General features: G+C 36.7%; 1 protein-coding gene and 1 long non-coding RNA gene across 2 annotated transcripts in view; both read right to left on the reverse strand.

Moving 5' to 3' along the window:
* LOC118814056 (sialoadhesin-like) overlaps nt 1-20,303 on the reverse strand; it is a 96,044-nt gene extending 75,741 nt beyond the window's left edge. The window contains exons 1-2 of the mRNA XM_036579723.1: nt 20,300-20,303; nt 19,788-20,027 (exon numbers count right to left, since the gene is read on the reverse strand). Coding sequence (XP_036435616.1) covers nt 19,788-20,027; nt 20,300-20,303 — 244 coding nt within the window. The remainder of the gene's footprint in view (nt 1-19,787; nt 20,028-20,299) is intronic.
* LOC118813400 lies at nt 12,673-16,615 on the reverse strand. The gene is made up of 4 exons (XR_005007637.1): nt 16,535-16,615; nt 16,199-16,273; nt 16,010-16,084; nt 12,673-12,971 (listed from the first exon to the last, which is right to left on the reverse strand). It is a non-coding gene; the product is annotated as an uncharacterized LOC118813400 (long non-coding RNA).
* Nucleotides 20,304-20,792: the final 489 nt, after the last annotated feature.

The raw sequence follows: 20,792 nt of genomic DNA on the forward strand, positions 1-20,792 counted from the left end.
TCTCCCCATGCAAAATGTAGGAGGATCATGCAAAAATGGAAATGGAACTGATTACACATCCTGCTGGTTTTACTAAAGCGTGAGGAAGCCTGCAGCAGCTGGTTTTCTGTGAATTTGTCTCCACCATTTTAAACCAGGTGTAAATTTACCTTACAGTCTCAAAAAACATATTGCTAAGAGCAAATACAGACTAGACCAGAGGTCTTCAAATTTGGAATTCAGATTACAGTCCTGGTTATCAGTCCTGTGTCCCTGCCACAGATATCTAGGTATTAAAATATGACAAATAGCATAAGGGGTCAGCCATGTCAGCTCACTGAGGGCCTGGCAGGTCATGCCATGTATTTTCATGGAAAAGAGTTTTTGTCATATTTGACAGCTGTACTCTAAATAATTCCTTTTTTGCATTTCAGCTTTCGAATTGCTTTTTAAATACTTATTATGATTGATTATTGATTGTTGATGATATTTTAACCAGGTACAAAAACAACACCAGTAATAATATTTAACATTATATCAAGATATTTAAAGTTAATAACATAGTTTTATACATTGAAGCATCTATACATCCACCTATAAAATATTTCATTTGTAAAACTGAATGTCAGCCAGTTTATTATTATTATTATTATTATTATTATTATTATTATTATTATTATTATTATTATTATTATTATTAATAATAATAATAATAATAATAATATTGCATTTTAGGGCGGCACAGTGGCGCAGTGGGTAGCGCTGCTGCCTCACAGCAAGAAGTGCCTGGGTTCAATTCCCGGCCGGGTGACCAGGGTCATTTCTGTGTGGAGTTTGCATGTTCTCCCCGTGTCTGCGTGGGTTTCCTCCCACAGTCCAAAAACATGTAGTCAGGCCAATTGGATGTGCTAAATTGCCCCTAGGTGTGAATGTGTCTGTCTGTCTGTCTGCCCTGCGATGGACTGGCGACCTGTCCAGGGTGTATCCTGCCTTCCACCCAATGACAGCTGGGATAGACTCCAGCACCCCACCGCGACCCAGAAGGATAAGGGGTTTAGAGGATGGATGGATGGATATTGCATTTTAAAAATGCAATAATTATTATTATTTAGCTCTGTGGTGTGGACTATATTTTGTGTATTGTTTTTGCGTTCTGGTGTTGGTTTGGATGAGATTTTTGTGACTGTGTGAACAAGGCCTAAGACTGAACTTTGGTGATTTAGAGACACAGAAAAATGAATAACTTGTAGATCTACTTTATGGCTGGCATTGAAATAAATGAAGAGCGGTCTCTGAATTTTGCACAGTACTGTACCTGAACTCATTGAGGTTCATAAGATTGTGTGTTTTTTTAAGAGAAATGTGCTGATATGTTTAGTAAAGGATGATGTTTTATGGCTGTAATGAACGGCTACACTTTTAACTGTTAATGATAGAAATGAAGGGAGAAAGACGCCACACTCACCTGATACAGTCAGTGTAACAGCTTCACTGGTGTGTGTGTATATTCGGCCTGTTGACTGTGTTCCCTTACAGGTATAAACACCTGCATGAGACTGATCAACATTAGAGATTTCATATTTCTTCCTTTTAGCATCTCTGAGAAGATTATTATTCTTATACCATTCATAATTCCAGTAATCTCCACTTTCTATTTCACATGTCAGAGTGACTCTCTCTCTGATGAACACATGATCAGCTGGCTGGACTTTCACTGTAGCTTTTGGTCTTTCTGTAAGAAGGACATACATTTTTGTGAGATATACCCACACACACACACACACACACACACAGCATATTATGAAAATGCTAATTAAATTGTATATTTACTGTATTTCCTCATCATTGTGCTCCAGTTCTGCCAAAATTAAAATCTATCTGCAACCCAGTTTGCAAATCTATTGTAGCTGTTAACGAGGTGCTCCTGTCAATGAAACTCTGTGGGCAGGACATTGGGAGGGAGTTTTTAGTGCAGGGTGTGTTTTAAGAGGAAGTGACAAAAATGTCTCAATTTTAGAGGTACTGGCACAGAGCTAGACACTTGTTTAGAAAATTAAATTATCGGTAGCAACTGTTGCTAGGGATATGTTTACACTCTTTAAGCAGGCTGAGGACAATTCTGTCAAAAGTTCCTGTTGTTTTGTGTAGAAGTGATATTTTAGCCTATTAGGAAAGCTTATGGCTGTCACAGCACCAATGTCCATCACACTGTGACCAGTTTCGAGCAGGACCACAGGTCGTGGAGTAGAGCTAGTTCAGACCTCCCTGGGGCTCTAAGAAAAATTCTGCAAAGGTGCCCTTTTACCTGACCTATGAGTCATGTAAACTATTTTCAGTTGCTGCATAATCAGACCTGACATCCCAGTACTCCCACTACAATCCTCCATCCTTTAAAATGGTTTGCTTCATCTGTCAGTCTAATAATAAACAGATCTATACAGTATTTAAACTTATAGATAATACTATTATTATTTTTATCAGCTGCATCAGGATCATTTAAACTGGCTCTCCCAGATTTCTGTTTATACATTTACATTATTTTAATAAAATATTATTTATACTATGGCTACACTTAATACTTGATCATTATTATTTACTGAGAGTTGTCCTTCCTTATTGCCCAGTATGCCCAGCTAATCAACACTTTAAATTCAGTGTTTAGTCAATAATCAATGTCAATTTGTTGCTGTTGTTTAATTTTGGAAGAGCTGGAGTGCAAACATCATGAAATCCTATTCAAAGAAGATAAATATTTAATAAGAAAATAAAAACTTATACACGCTCTCTGAACATTCAGAGTATTCAACAACATTCACTCTTGATTAGTTTACAGAGAGAATTTTATTCCAGATGTGTTTTCAAGTTGATCACTACTACTGTTCTACATCTTCCACTTTCTGGCTGTGGACAAACTGTAACAAACGTTTCACACAAAGCCAACAATTGCCATCAGTTGCCAGGGTTTATGAAATGAACTGCATAAGCTCATTAAAATGTCACACACTGTTGACATTTTGTGCCGAATTTAGAAGTAATTCAAATACATCCTGCCTGGGTGTTATGTATGAAACTGGTTCATGAACCTAAACAAGCGTTTTTTGGGCCACTCGCATGTAATTGTAAGATTACATGTGCTTCTCTCATAATGCATATGCATTTGAGGGAGAGCTGCAAAAAAGTAAGTGATTGCACAAAAATGAAAGTGCAAATAAATACACATCCTGCTGGATTTACTAGTTTGAGCAGCTTGCAGCAGCCAAGTTTGCTAGGATTTTTCTCCACCTTTTTAAACCAGCCTTACAATTACATTGCCTTACAATCTTAAAATACATGTTTCTAAGAGCACATACAATCTAGACCAGAGCTCAATACTCCAGACCTTGTAACCAGTTTCCAGTCCTGGATATTGTATCTCTGCCATGTGTAAGGGTTGGCTCCAGGGCTAGGCCACCGTCGGCCACCAGGGGGAGTCAACGACCCAATCCAGCCAAATGAGCCACACCTGCTCAGGGGGCTTTATAAGGGCTGGGAAGAAGACACTCTTTGCTGAGTCTTTGTTTTAGAGTTCTGGCAAATGGACCGGCTGGTAATCTCAGTTAGAAGCTCTAGAGAATTCCTCTCAAGCTTCTTTCTCTCTGCCACTTCTCGAGCCTATCCTCTTTCTCAAGTTGTGTCTTTCTTCCTTAAAAAAAATAAATAATAATAAGTAATAATAATAATAATAACATACATGTATGTATATATATATATATATATATATATATATTAACATAAAGCAAGAGAAGGAACAAGTTTGTCCCTTTCTCCTCTTCATTCTCCTTCGGGCACTCTCTTCTGTTGGGAAAGAAGTTTATTTCAGTTAGCCTTTCCTCAGTGTTTGAGAGAGCCAGTCTTTCCCCTGGCGTCCTTTGTTTGTTTTCCTGCCTACGCCTTGTCAGAATGAAAACCCACCTGCTATTTGTTTTCTACCCGTTTTCGGGCGTTCCCTTTTAAGGTGAACCCTTCCTACACCTCGTGCTGCGGCCTCTATAGTGCAGTGGTAGAGCCCCAGTTTATTAAAGCGAGCCCCGGTATCCGCCGTTTAATATATTATTTCAATCATACCTTCCAATCACACAGAAGCTTAGCATTTGGGTCCTGCCTTCCCAAAGCCTGTGGTGGCTCACCCAGTTGGCCTCTGAAATACCACCCAGATGGCCTGGGCTCAAATCCCACCTCTGGTAAGCCTCCTCATTACACCAGGGACTTCTAGGAATTAAAATTTGCATATAGCCTGTGGGTTTAGCCATGTCTGGCAGGTCATTCCAAGGAAAACACTTATTAGTACAAAAACAACAATTATATTTCACTTCAAATCAAGTTTTTTAATGTTAATAATAAGTTCTTTGAGTGGCTGATTATGGCAAACATAAAAGAATTTATTTCCTCAAAACTGGACCCCCAACAATATTCCCACAGGCAAAACGGCTCCACGGAGGATGCGATAACCATTGCATCCACCTGACCTTATCACACTTCGAAAACAAGGACTCTTATGTTAGAACACTGTTTATCAACTTCAGCTCAGTATTCAACACTATCATACCCACGAAGCTAGTCAGAAAACTCCTCTTACTTGGACGAACTGGGTTCTAGATTTCTAGAGTAACAGACCTCAGACAGTCATGATCCAGAACAGACTATCCCACTGCATCACTCTGAACACTGGAGCCCACCAGGGCTGTGTACTGAGTCCTCTGCTGTACATCTTGCTCACCCACAACTGCATCACCAACATCACAGTAATCACATCATGAAGTTTGCTGATGACACTACAGTCACATCTCCAATAATGATACACAGCCTACAGAGAGGAAGTGAGGCAGCTGGAGTTCTGGTGTGAAGACAACAATCTCTCTCTGAATGTGACCAAGACAAAAGAGATGATTGTAGATTTCAGAAGGACACAGACGCCTCACACCCCTCTGCATATGCACAGCGGTAAAAACAGTGCACAGCTTCAGGTTCCTGGGAGTGTTAATCATTTACTATCTCTCCTGGTCACTGAAAACTTCCTCCTTGAAGAAGGCACATCAGGGCCTTTACATCCAAGGGGACTAAAGAGGGCCAGCCTGAGCACAACCATCCTCAACTGCTTCTACAGAAGCATCATGGAGAACATCCTGACCTGCAGCGTCATTAAATGGTATGGAAACTGCTCCGTCTCAGACAGGAAAGCATTGCAGCGGTTCGTAAAAACTAGGTCAAGCTTTCCTGTCAAGCACATCTACACTAAACAGTGTACAAGAAAAGTATGCAGCATCAGGAAGGATCCCTCTGATCCGTCACACAGACTGTTTACACCACTCTCATCTGGAAGGAGGCTACAGAGCATTCAGACCACGTCCTCCAGACTAATAAACATTTGATTGAACATCTACCTGATGGACCTTTAACCATTCTTATTGAACGGTTATCTCAGCCACACTTTACCTTCTGCACTCAGACACATTACTGTGAAACTTTAACTCTGTACAGAAGAATTTACTGTATAATGTTTGTATAGTTGTTCTGTATTTATTGTATTATTGTCTGTTGCCGCTGTTCTATGTTAAATGTACTTTTTGTTCCTCTATTAAAATGTATAATGAGAAGAAATGACAATAAAGCTGACTTTAACTAAAGTGACATGAAGGGTTCATTCTTTGAAATATCTACATGTCCAAGCATGAAATGTTTATTTGTGAAACTAAATGACAGTCAGACTATTTTTTATTTAAAAAGCCAACTACTGAGAGTATAAGTGATAGAATTCACACCTAGGGTGGGTACAGCCAAATAAAGCATAGTGGAGGGCACACAGTCATATGCACCTGGTCAAACTACATTATTGATTTTCTAAGTGTAAATAAATGAACACATCCTCTACAGAGAACATACTTACATATGGAATTTAACACATGCTTCTGCATATTGTAATGCTCAATGTTTATTTATTTGTAGAGTTGACTATATTGGAAAAGATGAACATAAAATGTAAAATATGTGATAATTGTTGCACAAGCTGCAAAGTGTGTTTTACGTTTTTCCAAAATTTCAGCTATATATATATGTATATATATATATATATAGCTGAAATTTTACATCAACAATTACATCATCAATAACTTCATACAGCAGCACTGAATCTAATGAAGATAAAGAGAAGCTTTACTCACAGAGCGTCACGGACAGTGAACTGAGCTCCATACTGTCCCAGTAATGACTGACTATTCTGTGTTAAACACTCAGCATTTCCTGTGTTCTTACACACACAGTACGTCAGAGAGAGAGAGAGAGAGAGAGAGAGAGAGAGAGAGAGAGAGAGAGAGAGAGGGAGAAAATATGGGACATAAATTTAGTCGTTAAATAAAGTCAAAAGACGAACACCTGAGCACTGCAAAGACCTGTGCATTTATCAAATCTGTATGATCTCTAATTAATTATGTAACATCTTTTAAAACATTAGATTGACAGTTAAATAGTTAAAAAGTTACATACAGGACATCTAATACAGGTAATGAAAGAAACAGAACTGACCCATTAGAGGGTCGTCACATGATTTCTTCTCTCCTCATTAAAGGCCTTTCAGGGGCATCTTCACTCTGAAATAGAGTCCTGGAAAGGTTTTTGTCTGAATATGAGAGCAGGGAGTCTTGGTATAGCATGTTATATAGAGCTGTTGCTGCATCTGCATGTGAAGAAAATCAAAATGACTGATAAAATTGACCAAAATAAAATACAGTATAAATACAGCTCTTAGACACAGTTTAATTCTATTTAGATGTAAATGCCATAATAAATAAGTGTGTTTTAATATTCTGCTTCTGCTGAATTTCAGATGATGACCTGAGTGACCTTGCTGGACCATAGCTATATATTTTTACTAAAAATACCAGTCCTTTCCTTTGAAATTTTGTCAAGAAATGGGATTTTGGAGAGAGGTCTGAAAACACAAAGCACTAGCAACGCCTAGCGGTGATCACGGCTAAAGGGCATTTTCTCCATCACCCTGGGGCAGTGTATTTATGGCTATTTCCGTATCCACCCAGCAGCAAATACAGAGACCGCAGTGACCTTTAGCCAGTTTCAGAGACATGTATGTGAATAAATTTTGTGTTTTAGTGGTAAATTGACAACATTTAGGACATCCACTTACATTAAGCTATAACCAGCACTACTGACCGACTGCTCACCTTGCACTTTTTAAGTGAAGAATACTGCAAACTTGTGACATTAAAAAGTTGGAAATAATAAGAGATGTCATAAGAGAGATGAATCCATGTTTTTTATAGCAGAAAAAGGAATTTTGGTTATGTCAATTAGGCTTGAGAAGTAAGAATTCCTGCCAAGCTTCATTATCAATGTTTCTGAAAGTGTGGTGTAGTCTGGTAAACCATCTTCATTGCCTTTAAATTCTTCTGCTGACTGTGTATGTGAATTTAGAGCAGTGTGGGGGTCCTGGAGGGCCGGATTCCTGCACAGTTGGATGACTTTCCTGCTCAAACACACCTGATTCAACTAATCATTTAATTGCTGGTTAGTTGCTGGTTGGTTGGAGTCTTAGAGCGGAAAAAACACCAAACTGTGCTGGACTCTGTGCCTCCATTTCCACCCCTGATTTAGAGATTCAACCACAGGTTATATTAAATGTGACTTAAAAAAAAACAGCATGGATGGTTTCAGTTCATCATTAGTGGATAATGTCATTGCCACTAGAACAGAAGTCAGACCACAAACACATTTAACTCCTCTCTGCTCTCAGCATTCAGACATTGTATTCTGGCTGATGACGTGCACAACAGTTCTACTAATAGATTATAGATACGTGAGCAGTGAGACGCTTCCATAGTTTTCTGTGTCTGTCTGTGAGAGTGAGATATTATAATAGTGTTCACAACTTTTTGAGAAGAAAAACAGGTTATAAACACCACATTGCAGTTCAGTTCTATTAACTTGATTAAGATCTGTTTACTTCATATGCAAATTTATTGCTTGAGTTTGTAGGCTGGTGCCTGTCCACTGCTGACCAAGGTGTGGGTGAGGTTCTTTCTCCACTGAATGTAAAGACCTTTATTCACAGAGCACACTTTATTCAGGTGATTTTTTGGAAGTCAAAAAATAATTAGAACAGATGACGAACTCATGATAGCTTGCTTATTTGTTTTTTTTGTTTTTTTTTAAAAAACTATATCAAATTAAGAATAATGTACATTGGTAGGCGTTTCCAAGTTAAAAGCACAAAATTGGAACAACAACCCCTTTTTGTTATTATGGGCATAAAATGTTGTATCTATTTAGTCAATCGTAACAATCACATTTTAACTAAAATGTTTATTGACTGAATGTGTGTGGGGGGTCTTTGTACAGCAGGTTTTGAATGAGCTGTTACTGTTTCTCTATGTGAAGGAAAAACAATTGTATTAAGATGATAAAAGGTTATATAAATATAACATTTATAGAAAAAAAAACTGACTAAAATCAAACATAGTTTTTGGAATGTATTATTTAATTTGTTTGAATTTAAAAGCCATATTCAATAAGTGTGTTTTAAGGTTCTTTTTAAAAGTACTCAACTTCATTTCTTCTAAACATATGCTCATTCTGAACTTGAGGCCTGCAATATGTTCCAAAAAAAATGTGTGACAGGAGCGATTTAAGACTAGAAACATTGTGAAATGTTTAGAAACAAAAAAATTAAGCAGGTGATTCAATCATGCGTGGGAAAAAAATGAAGAATCCAGGAAAAGCCAAAAACACAACCAAATGCCAATGACCTCCACCCCTCAGCCAGAACTGTATTTAAAACCAATATGCTTCTGTGATGGCGATCACCTCATGGTCTTGGAAATCCTTTGACAATAAAAGTTTAAACTGCATTATGCACAGCAGAAATGATTTGTCAACAGCATCCAGAAGTGCTGCCAACTTCTCTGAGCTCGAGCTCATCTGAAATTGACTGAGTGCACACAGTGGAAATGTGTATTGTGCTCTGACAATCAAACTTTCAGATTGTTAATGGAAATAATGAACGTTGTGTTCTCTGGGTCAAAGAAGAAAAGGACTGATTGTTGTCAGCATGAAGTTAAAACACCAGCATCTCTCATGATATGGGGGGGCATTAGTGGGTATCTTGAACATCTGTGAATAAATAAAGTGTGAATGAGAGCAGAAAGATGTTAAACTAGGTAATACCTGAAGATTCGAGTCTTCAGACCACAGAGGAAAGAACTGAGCATGAGAACTGACTGCAGTGCAGAGTCCAGAGGAAAGTTCAGTCCACCTCTCAGACGCAAAGACACCAAACAGAGAGACCCAGCATTACGGCTGTGCTTAGATTTTAAGGAAGGACGTGTCCAAAGTGAGGAAGTTGAAGACCATTAAGATTATAAATATTTGAATACTAGACTATCCTGTAATAAGTATAACTTTAAATTTTACATAAAAGATAAAGAAAAATAAACGAGTTAAAAAAACATCATTGGGTTTCAGGTCCTCATTTAGTTGATGTTGTCATTGCTGCTGATTTATTAGAATAGAAATCAGACCACAAACACATCTCTAACTCCTCTCTGTTCTCAGGCTTCCGACACTAAATTTGGCTGATAAAGTGCACAAACATTTTACTCATAGTCTACAGAAATATCATCAGTTAGATGTTCCCACAGTTTTGTATCTTTGTGTGTGAGGTTTTCTGTGCTCTGATAAATAATCAGCTAATTACCTAGTTACATTATAAATTATAAATGTGGAGAATCTTCAGACTGCAGAACGTGATTTATAATGACTTGCAAATACTCTGTTTATCAGTCAACTCGCAAAGAAATCACTGATTCATTATCTACACACAGCTTACTCTTCTGGGTCATGTGGGGTGCTGGGGCCTAACCCAGCAGTCATTGGCCAGAAGACAGGAAACACCCTGGAGAGGTCACCAGTCCATCACATCACATTCACACCTAGGGGCAATTTAGCATCTCCAGGTCTTCTGACTACATGTCTTCAGACTGAGGTAGGAAACCGGAGCACCTGGGGAGAACATGCAAACTCCACACAGAAAGGACCCTGATCACCTGGGAATTGAACCCAGGCCCTTCTTGCTGGGAGGGGACAGCACTACCCACTGCACCACTGTGCCACCCTACATAAACATAGCAAGATATCACTTTTTCTTTTCTCATACCCATTTTTCGTCCTTACAACTATAAAGCTTTAAAATGAAGCTCTTCAGTTAAGGTGAACATCTGGCTATTATGCTCAAAGTACTCAAATGCTCTACCAGCCCACAGGAAGATGTACACAGCTAAGAGTATTGCATCACACAGTGTGAGTGTACTTTTCATATTTTAGACTTTTTGTGTTTGTTTGGCCTTTAAATTGATATACAAGTTAGGAAGAAAGTGCCTGAACGCTACTTAAAAAGAGTAATATTGACTCAGAAACAAATATTTTTAATAATGTACCACATACAGCATTGTCTATTTTCTGTAACAATCTCAGTTGTGATCTCTCATGCTGTTGGTTATCTTTGTGCCTTGAAGACCTCTGCTATCTGTGTTGGAGCATCTATGAATTATGAATTCATGAATTCTTTGTGCCTTCCGCTCTATGACTGCTGGGGTAGGCTCCTGCTCTACCTGTGACCCAGAGAGAAAAGCAGCTTAGAGATTGTGTGTGTAAATTCTATGAATTATCTTCACACCTGCCTATTTTTCCTATATCCAATGCATCATCTATGAGAACCGACTGTTTGCTAACCATTTACTATGTCCAAGACATTAGTGTGACATTTTTATGAGATCATCATTTGCCCCTTATGTTTAAGAAGATCACGTAATAGACTACAGCTTGTTGTAGACCTGGAATATCACACAGCAGATTGGAAGGCAGCTGTAACGCATATGAGTTCACGTTCTAGATGAGTTTACATTTCATATTCTGAACATCAGTTTTAATAAATTAAGTGAAATAATGAAGTTTCTCTTTTTTCAAACTCGAGGTATGAGGTAAAACGTGACTAGGCTAGTAACATTAGCTGAGGTGAATAAAGATGATTCACACTATGGCTTTTTGTGGTCTGGATGGTGGTTTGTGTTAATGCAGTAATAGTGAGGTGATGAATACCTGAGAAGTCTCATGGTGGTGTGACCTTCATTGCGTGTTGTCTGGTGTTTGATACTAAATCTGGTGTAATTTGTCCACATCAGTCAGGAGGGAACTCAGTCATGATTCTGGTTTCATGGAATTTAAAGAGACTCATATGGATCACGACCACCTGTAACCCCAGAGTCCACGAGCAGGTTCCTCTGTGTAAGTTTAAAGACACATTTGATCCATAATGTTTTTTGTGGTCTGATTCTTGGTTTAGTTTAATACAGTGATGGTAAACTGCTGTGTGGTGAGCTGGGCTTAGACAGAACATTTACAATGAAGAACAAAGTGTAATTTTCTGTTTCAAGATTTTAACACTTTGTTTTCAAGCAAAACTTAACTTAATAACTTGATATAATAATTATATTTCTTTAAAAGGGAATTCAAATTACAGACATGCATTTGTCAGTTCCCAAAAATCATTAGACTTCCTCTGAAGGCCTAGAGGACTCTGAAGTTTCCCCATGGGTAAATTAGCATTTGATTAAATTTCTAATTCCTGTCTCTGACAAAAGAATAGAACAATAGAGGCATTAAAATGGCTGGTTAAAATATATATTTATTTGTGTTAATTTCAGAATTCAGTAAAAAAAATTGATAAAATATAGCTTTTATTACATTGACCTGTTAAGCTGGTTAAAATAAACAAAGTAATGTTTTATTTCATGAAATCATAACATAATAACTGCAACTTCAACTGCTTTATAAAGATAAAGAAATAGTTTGCAATACTTCAAGAATTAGACTATCTAAACATATGACCACATATCATTTTGTCAATCACTATTAGTTTATGATTTTTTTTGGTTTTGTTAAAAATAAGGATTGATAAAGGATAAACAATAAAAATATATAACTATAATAAAAATATAGAACTAAAGAGATACAAATAACAACAATCAAAACTCATGACTACAGAAAATATATAATCATACAAAAACAAAAAAACAATTGTCAATGTTCAAATCTACCACATAGTATGTTTATGATGATACTGTGTGACTGTCACTGCTTTATGCTAATGTATTTTAAATGTAACATTGTAAGGAAATCTTGCTTTCAGTGCATTTAGCATGACAAATGCTCTCTGTGTACTGATGTACAGTTTATTATTACTCATAACAGAGAGTGTTAAACTATTTAACTCACTAAACTCAGAGGAAAAGAGAGATGAGATGAGTCTAATGAGTCTTTTTATAATAATGTTGTTTATGATTAAGACCTTTTTAAATTTCTTTCTAAATTTTAGGAGGGGTGTAAATATACACATATTTACAGGTTTAATACAATCATCAGATCAATATTTGATTTCATCTTCTTGGTTTGCATGTATACAAACGTAACTTCACAACAAAATATTACAGTGTAGCATGTCCTGCAAAATAATGATCATATGAAACAGTACAATTGTGCTATAAACAATACAAAAAAGTGATAAGATGCAACTAGACAGCAAATGAAAGGCTACTGAAAGAGACTGAGGGGCATAGCAAATGTACAGTTTTGAATGTCGACGCACAAACTTTTTCCCTTAACCTTTACTTGCTAAATATTGTCATAAAATACTCCAAGCAGAGTTCACTTATTAAATGATTTAGTACTCAGCTTAATAATCAATGAATAAGAAAACGCGAGACTCTTTTCACTTAATCAGTATAAAACACTGGTAGAGTAAACGTTGTTCAAATGCTGTATTAAAGATAATTCTGACAGTCTAACTGTGTTCAGATCCTCTTCTGTCTGCACTCCTTAAAACCCCAACCAGGAGTTTCTGTAAATGGTTACTTTTCTGTACTGAAACAGCAACAGTTTTCTTCATAGACCTACAAGAGAAAAGCACTTTATGACTTAAGTATTTGTGTATATTACAGTCGATGTATCTGTAAAATGAGGCATCAGTGCAGATAAACCTCATGTGTATAAAATCCCATTGAAGTTCCATGATGTATCTTTTCAGTCTAACCATTTATCTGAATGTTTCTGCACATCATCAGTGAATAAAGAGGGCAGTTAAATCCCCCTCATGACAAATCTGCAGGAATGTTTTGAAAGAAAAAACATCACTTCTATTTTAAACATGTTCACCTTCCACCTTCTCTTACTGATTGCCAATACTGTTGTCTGGTTGCACTGACTTACACTGAAAGTAAAGGATGTTTTTTCTATGGAGTCAAAAAAGGGTCAAAAAGATTTTGAGCTTGTAAAACGATATTCACAAATGTACTGAAATTTGCAGTTGTGTTTAAGCAACTACACACATGTAAAACCCAGATTCACAAATGATTTGGAATCTGCAAATATGAAACAAATAAATAAATAAACAAATAAATAAATACATAAATAAATAAATAAATAAATCAAATTCACAAACGCATAAAATACTTTTAATATATAGAAAGAATTTTTGAATGTATAAAAAAGATTAGCATTTGTAGATGAAATGTTGTGAATGCGTACTACTCAAATGATTGACATTGTGCCAGACCATAAAATCACATGAAAATGTTGAAGTTCCAAGTGTGACAGTGGGTGTTTTTCAGTGTGGTGGTACAAATCTGTGAACACACCCTTTCTGTGTGAACTTCTTTTTGCAAGTGCAGATTTTTTACCCTGTTTTGAGACAAATTGATGGACCAATAGGAAAGCTTGAACTGGTCCAATCAGAGAGCGAGTTTGATTTATCCAATCACAGCCGTGACTGGTTGCTGTCACTCAAAGCTTTGGTAAGCTGTTGGTAAGCTCTAATGGCACTTCGACCGAGGGCATATGTGGACATTAAAGAGGATTTTACAAGTATGTAGTTGCTCAAACACATCTATCTATCTATCTATCTATCTATCTAAAAAATAATAATGAAAGTTGCATAAGACGTTGTTTGCTCAGATTCAATCTCTTTACCTACAAATTGATCACATTCGTGTGAATTGATTAATTCCACCAAATATCTGTTTTAATACAATTAATATATAATTTAATTTAATAATAATAATTAATAACATACATAGTTGCCTTCTAGCCTTCATAACCCTGCTTGTCCAGCTCCTCCAGCATTGGCGGCACCTTTGACCTGACAACGCGGCCCACCCCCGGAGATCCCAAAACCGGTTCTGATGCTGTGTGTTCAGCTCTTCCAGAGCTGGCAACTTCTCCCATGGTGAACGAAGACCACACTGCCAAGGAGCCCTGACTTTCTGCCTCGGCTCTGCAACTAGCTGCTGCAATAAGCTTCCTCAGTTACCCTCCTCAGTCTCCTCAGTTTATTAACTTCAAACTAAACCACCCACAACAATAATCAGAACCATCTGATCTTTTTAACATGGAGTGCTGAGGCTCCTCATTGGCTGCACCATAGTATAGTATAGCATATGCCATGTGCAAAACATGCTACAAAGTCAGTACCTAGTAATACCCCCTTTGGCGGATATCATAGCTTGCACATCTTTTTTGTGGCGAGCTTGGAGTCTTCATATTTTTGTTTTAGGAATTTTCACCCACTCAGGACAGTGCTAGTTCTGTGCTATTATTGGGCCGTCTTGCATACACAGCCTGTTTAATGTTCTACTCACATGTTTTCAATAATGCTGAAGACTATGGGGGCTGTGAGTGCCATTCCAAACACTTCAGCTTTTGTTGAAGTAGTGCCTGGTGGATTTTGAGGTTTTGAATAATGGTCCTGTTGTAGCAGCTTTGGTTGTGACATGTTAGCACAAAATTTGTAGATTGAGAGAAATTATTACACTTTGGCATTGTCATCAACTGCCAATTTTTAACCTGATTAAACAGTCCAAATGAGTCAATTAAGACACAGCTGGTTCATTAGACTATTTTACTTCACATGCCTAGCCGGAAGTTTAATGAAGCCTTTATGTGCTGAAACCTGGGTGTAATATATGATTCTGCGCTCTGTTTTATCCCACATGTAAATGCCAGTCAGTAAAGTAGCTTTTTATCATTTGAGAAATATTGCAGTAATTTGGACTTGTCTATCTCAGAGTGATGCAGGGAAACATGTTAATGTATTTGTTACAAGCAGAGTTGATTACTGTAATGTTTTTTTTTAATAGGCATTCAAAGAAAACAAAACGTCCAACTCATAAAAGACAAAGTCGCATGAATCCTAACAGAAACAAAAACGAGAGCTCACATCACTGCAGAACTGCACTGTATTTTTTAGGAGAGATTTTCTGAGGAGAGAAGTCCTGAAGATTTTACACCTCTAAATGGACTTAGGGCCTGTAATCGCTTAACTCAACTTTTTTTCTTCTATTACTGCTAAGTTTTATTGCCTATTTGTATTAATAATTTATTATTATTATTATTATTATTATTATTATTATTATTATTATACATTGGGTATTATTGCTGTTACTATAATTATTGCATGTATTAAAGGTAACATGTTTTTATTAAAAAAAAAAAAATCAACAAAATATGTATCCGAGGTTGCCCAAACTTTTGCATGCAACTGTACATGAACTGTGGGGGCCTCTGGCATCCACTTAATGTCTGTGATATTAATGTTACAACATTTAAAATGATATGAATAAATCTGTGTATATATGTTTACAACTACTGTAAATAGTTATCATTAAATATTTTACTATAATACTTTTCTTTCTTTTAAATCTTTTTTTTACCTTTGCCTTTAGTGTTCATATTTTTTGTATTGTCATGTGAATTAAGTGCACACCCCCAACACAGTATGATTATTTGAAAAATGAATAAAAAAATGATAGTAGATAACCCATTTGTTCAGTAATTTTGTTTTTGATGGCATTGCATGGCAGAGCAACATCCAATGCTTTGTGTAACCACAGTCAGTTTATGTGTTTTTTTTAACTGTATAGTAGGTAAAGTTTACCTTTTCCATGGTGTTTCAGGTTTTTCAACTTGATTTGGGAATATGTCACATCATTTGGTCTTGTCACTGCTTCATCTGATACAGAAATAATTTAGATTACTTCAAAATATACCAAAAACAAAAGAGTAAAGAAAAATTATTATTAATTAAAGATTATTATCTATGTTATTGCAGAGATGAGAATATTACCATTGCTTTCAAGATTATTTTCAGTAGTCGCAATCTGAGCGTAAGTTACATCACTGGGCTGAGCTGCAGAATCATCTGGAACAGAAGAAGTCAGAAATGGCACTGTGTTCTCACATCATCAAAACAAAGACAGAGACCCTGCACCTCCACAGTGAGATGAAAACATATTTTACATGCTTTTCCACTTACATGCATTGTTAAAACAAGAATCCAGATTTAATTAAGAAATGCTCTATACTTTGATGTCAGCACCAGTACAAACAGCACAGCTCACAGAAATCTGTCTTTACTCAGCTGCATAAACTGATACAGGACAGACAAAGTGTGTTTTCAAACCTTTGTTCTTCTTGTAACAGCAAATCAGGCCCAGTATGATAATGAGGAACAAGGTTAAACTCAGTCCCACTGACACTCCTACTGCCACTCCCACTGCTATGCCAGTAGTTCCAGAACCTGAAGACACAAAAAAAGACAGGAATTTGTATTTAAAATGTGTGAACTGTAGAAAAACAGAAAGAATAAAATAACATGAAACCGTTCTCACCTCTGACTGAGATCCAGCTCTTTGGTGACTCTCCTTTCTCTGGGTGTTTACAGTGGTAGAGACCTTCATCTGACTTTGAGACAGTACGGATGATCATCTCTCCTGTAGTCTGGGTCTGGAGCAGTGATCCATCTTTATAGAAATCAGCTGTGAGGTTTGAGGGCTTTGTGGAGCGACATAAACAGCGGAGAGTCAGAGAATCTCCCTCAGTCGCAGGATGGACAGGACTGTCCAGAATCACATCACCATCTGTAGGAAACAGTAAGTGAACTAGAGTGAAGTAACAACTTCTAGATTTACATTTTTACTAGAAATCTAAAGTTGCACTTTAGAGTATGGGGTAATTTTTATTTAGAGGTTGGTAATTTACTAAGAAAAAAACTAAACTAGAGCTTTAAAATGAAACAATAAAAATTTAACACCTCTGATGGGATGCAATCTTACAATAATCACAGAATTAATTAATTAGTGTGCTTCATACAGACCCATTACTCAGATAATGATTATGCACAAGATTATTCATAGATATTTAAATTGTTTTGTGCCTTTCTTAGACTGAAACTGCTATAAAAAGGTAGAAGAAAATAGGTAAATATATTATAGACACAGAAAAGTAAGACATTTAATGAAATTAAATGGCTCAGAGGTTTCCATGGACTCCAACTCCCAGAATCCTCCAGGAGATCACATGGCTCCTGACCCTCCAGCATGCTCCAATCACAGATCTCTCTCACCTGAATACTGATCTGTTACACCTGTTGACCTCTCATTAGCTTTAGTATAAAGCCTGGGCGTTTAGATTAGCTCAGAGTGAGGTATCGCTTCTTTCTCGAGCTACTGAGTGTTTATTTCCTGTGTTGTGTTTTCTGGTTTTGACTGATCTTCTGTATTTTGACTTTTCCCTTTTGGATTGTTTTTTCCTGTTGTTATGTTTGTGTGTCTTTACTTGCTGCCCTTTCTGGATTTGACCTGTGCCTGTTTCCTGACAACGATTTTGGTTGATGATTCAACAGTAAAGCCTTATTTGCCTTTTTTATTCGCGAGCATCTGAGTGGTTCTGTCACGTTACACACTTAAAAAAATCCTAAGAGTAAAATTATAGTTTCATCAACTTGTTATATAAGTATAACACTCTTCAGTAAAGGAAAGCTGGAAAGTTAAACTAAGGAAATCTGCGAAAATGCATTCTGCAGTTTGGGAGCAGTGACACAGAACAATGTATTAACAAATAAAAATGCTCTTTATTCATTTTAGTTATTGCTTAATAAAGTAGTCATAAGCAGCCTATTAACAACCAGCTACTGGCTTATTAAGACATCATAAAGGAATTATAGGGGCATTAGACTGTCATCCTATACTGAAGTGTTATCTAACATATTCGATTTTTTTGTAATTAATAAATTCATTAATTAATTGATTAATTAGCTGTCAAAATAATTCTGTAGTCCTCTATAATGGACCTCTATTATTGTTAAGAATAACAGAGACTCACTGTGCACTGTGATGTTGAGAGGATCACTTCCTCCTCCAGATTCAGACTGACACCAGTAAACTCCAGTGAGGGATGTGTAGAGGGAGCTGATGTTGCATGTAGATCCTGTAACTGATGAACAATCTGACACCTCCCCACTGTGTGTGTATCGCCTCACTCTCCATCCAGTAGAGTCACTCTGTCCCTCACAGCTCAGTGAGAGAGAGCCAGCACTAAAGTGTTGAGTTCTGCTGGGACTGATGATCAGAGAGGCTGGAGGAGATGAACCTGAACATGCACACAAGATACACATGTAGCATGTTGATCAATACTAATGCTAAACAAACATACTGTTCACTAAAAGAATGTGATTGGAAAAAACATGTATAATACTAGTTAATTTCTCTATTTCCTCACCAGTGATCCATAGTGTCTGTGCAGTGCTGTACTGTGTCTGATAGGCTGGTTCTCCTCTCTCTGCTCTGCACACATAAACTCCTGTGTGATTTAGAGCAGCAGGACTGAGAGTGTAGGAGCCTCCAGCTTCTCTTCTGCTGTCTGACAGGAGCTCTACATGATACAGAACATTGCCATGAACGTCTCTTATTTGTTGTAAGCCTTGTCTGTAGAGAACAGCTCTGTACCAGCTGAATGTCCAGCCTGTAGAGGAGCCTGTAACCTCACAGCTTAGAGTCACTGAGTCTCCTTCAGTCAGCCAGCTCTGTGGAGACACACTCAATACTGCCTGAGCTACATCTGACAGAGAGAACATGGAGAATATAATAGACTATATAAAAGTTTGAAAGATGTAGAAACGATAATAAAGAGAGATGAGACGTTTGCAATTGGTTAATTAGTGTCAAGTGAAAAGCTAGAAAACTCAGGAATGTGTGGACATTTCAGAGACAGTAGCATAATCATGGCAGTATAAACAAACCATGAAAAAACAAGTGTCAGGATTTGTTTTTTTTTATGTAATTTAAAATTAGAGATCTGATGTGTCTGCTGTGTTTGTAACACAGCCATTACTGGCATGATCATTGGAGTGTTTTTGAGTCATTTTTTATTCTCGTGTGGACTGAAAAATGTTTAAAACGCTGTTGGTGTGGACGAGGATTATTTCGGAATTCAAAAGAAATAACATTTAAAAATATCCTGATACGTGTGGACGAGGCCTAAAACTGAACTTTAGAGAACTCTTGAAAAGAATGGAAGCTGTGATAAAGGCAAAGAGTTCATGAGCACTAAATAAAAATAAACATTTTCAGATCATCTTTACTTGTTGAGGCTTTAGTGTACTTTTCTATATGTTTTCTACTTTTTTTCCCATTGCAGACAAATGACTAACTTGTAGTTGTACTTTATGGCTGTTTTGACTGGGGAAATGAAATAATGAAGGGTGGTCTCTGACTTTTGCACAGTACTGTACATGAAATCACTGAAGCTTTAGAGAAACTGAGTATTTTAAAGAGAAAATTTGCTCATATGTTTAGTAGAGGATGATGTCTTTGATGGTAGTAATGCGCCTTAAATTCCAAATGATAGGAATAAAGCGAGAAAGACGCCACACTCACCTGATACAGTCAGTGTAACAGCTTCACTGGTGTGTGTGTATATTCGGCCTGTTGACTGTGTTCCCTTACAGGTATAAACACCTGCATGAGACTGATCAACATTAGAGATTTCATATTCCTTCCTTTTAGCATCTCTGAGGAGATTATTATTCTTATACCATTCATAATTCCAGTCATCTCCACTTTCTATTTCACATGTCAGAGTGACTCTCTCTCTGATGAACACATGATCAGCTGGCTGGACTTTCACTGCAGCTTTTGGTCTCTCTGTTCAAAGATCGTAAATTCATTTTTGTGATATATATAATTTTAACCATTTATATAGTAGCATATTATGAACTTTTTCAAATTTAAATGCAAATTTGAAAATGCTAATTAAATTGTTTATTTACTTTTGCATTTCCCATGTCAGTGAGCATCATTTAAGACATAATTCAAATTCAGTTAAAAAAAATTGCATTTGTATTTGCATTTCTGCCTTTACATTTTGGGCTTTCTTTGCTTTGACACACCCATTACAAAAAGTCAGGGAGCGTTAATGAGCTGCTGCCTCATTGATGGAGAAAATGTAATTGCAACTAGGATTGCAGATTCATTTTCATTTTGGCAGAGCTGGAGTGCAAACATGATGAAATCCAGTTACAAATGAGCTATAGTTATTTTGTTTTTAACATGGCAGAGTCAAACCATTAAGACAATGAAAATGAAATATCAAAAGATTTGCTTTATCATATTCAATTTTCCAACAACTAAACACAGAAATGCAAATACAAACTTTGTGACTGAATTTGATTTGGATCTTAACTGATGCACACTCAAATCAGAAATGCAGTTAATGTACAACCCCATTTCCAGAAAAGTTGGGATGGTGTGAAAAATGTAAATAAAAACAAAATGCAATGACGTGCAGATCATTTAAACCCTATATTTCATCAAAAAGCGTCAAAAACAACATATCAAATGTTGAAACTGAGAAATGTTATTGTTTTTTGAAAAATATTTGTC

This window comes from Colossoma macropomum, unplaced genomic scaffold, assembly GCF_904425465.1.
Source record: "Colossoma macropomum unplaced genomic scaffold, Colossoma_macropomum, whole genome shotgun sequence".
NCBI lineage: Eukaryota > Metazoa > Chordata > Actinopteri > Characiformes > Serrasalmidae > Colossoma > Colossoma macropomum.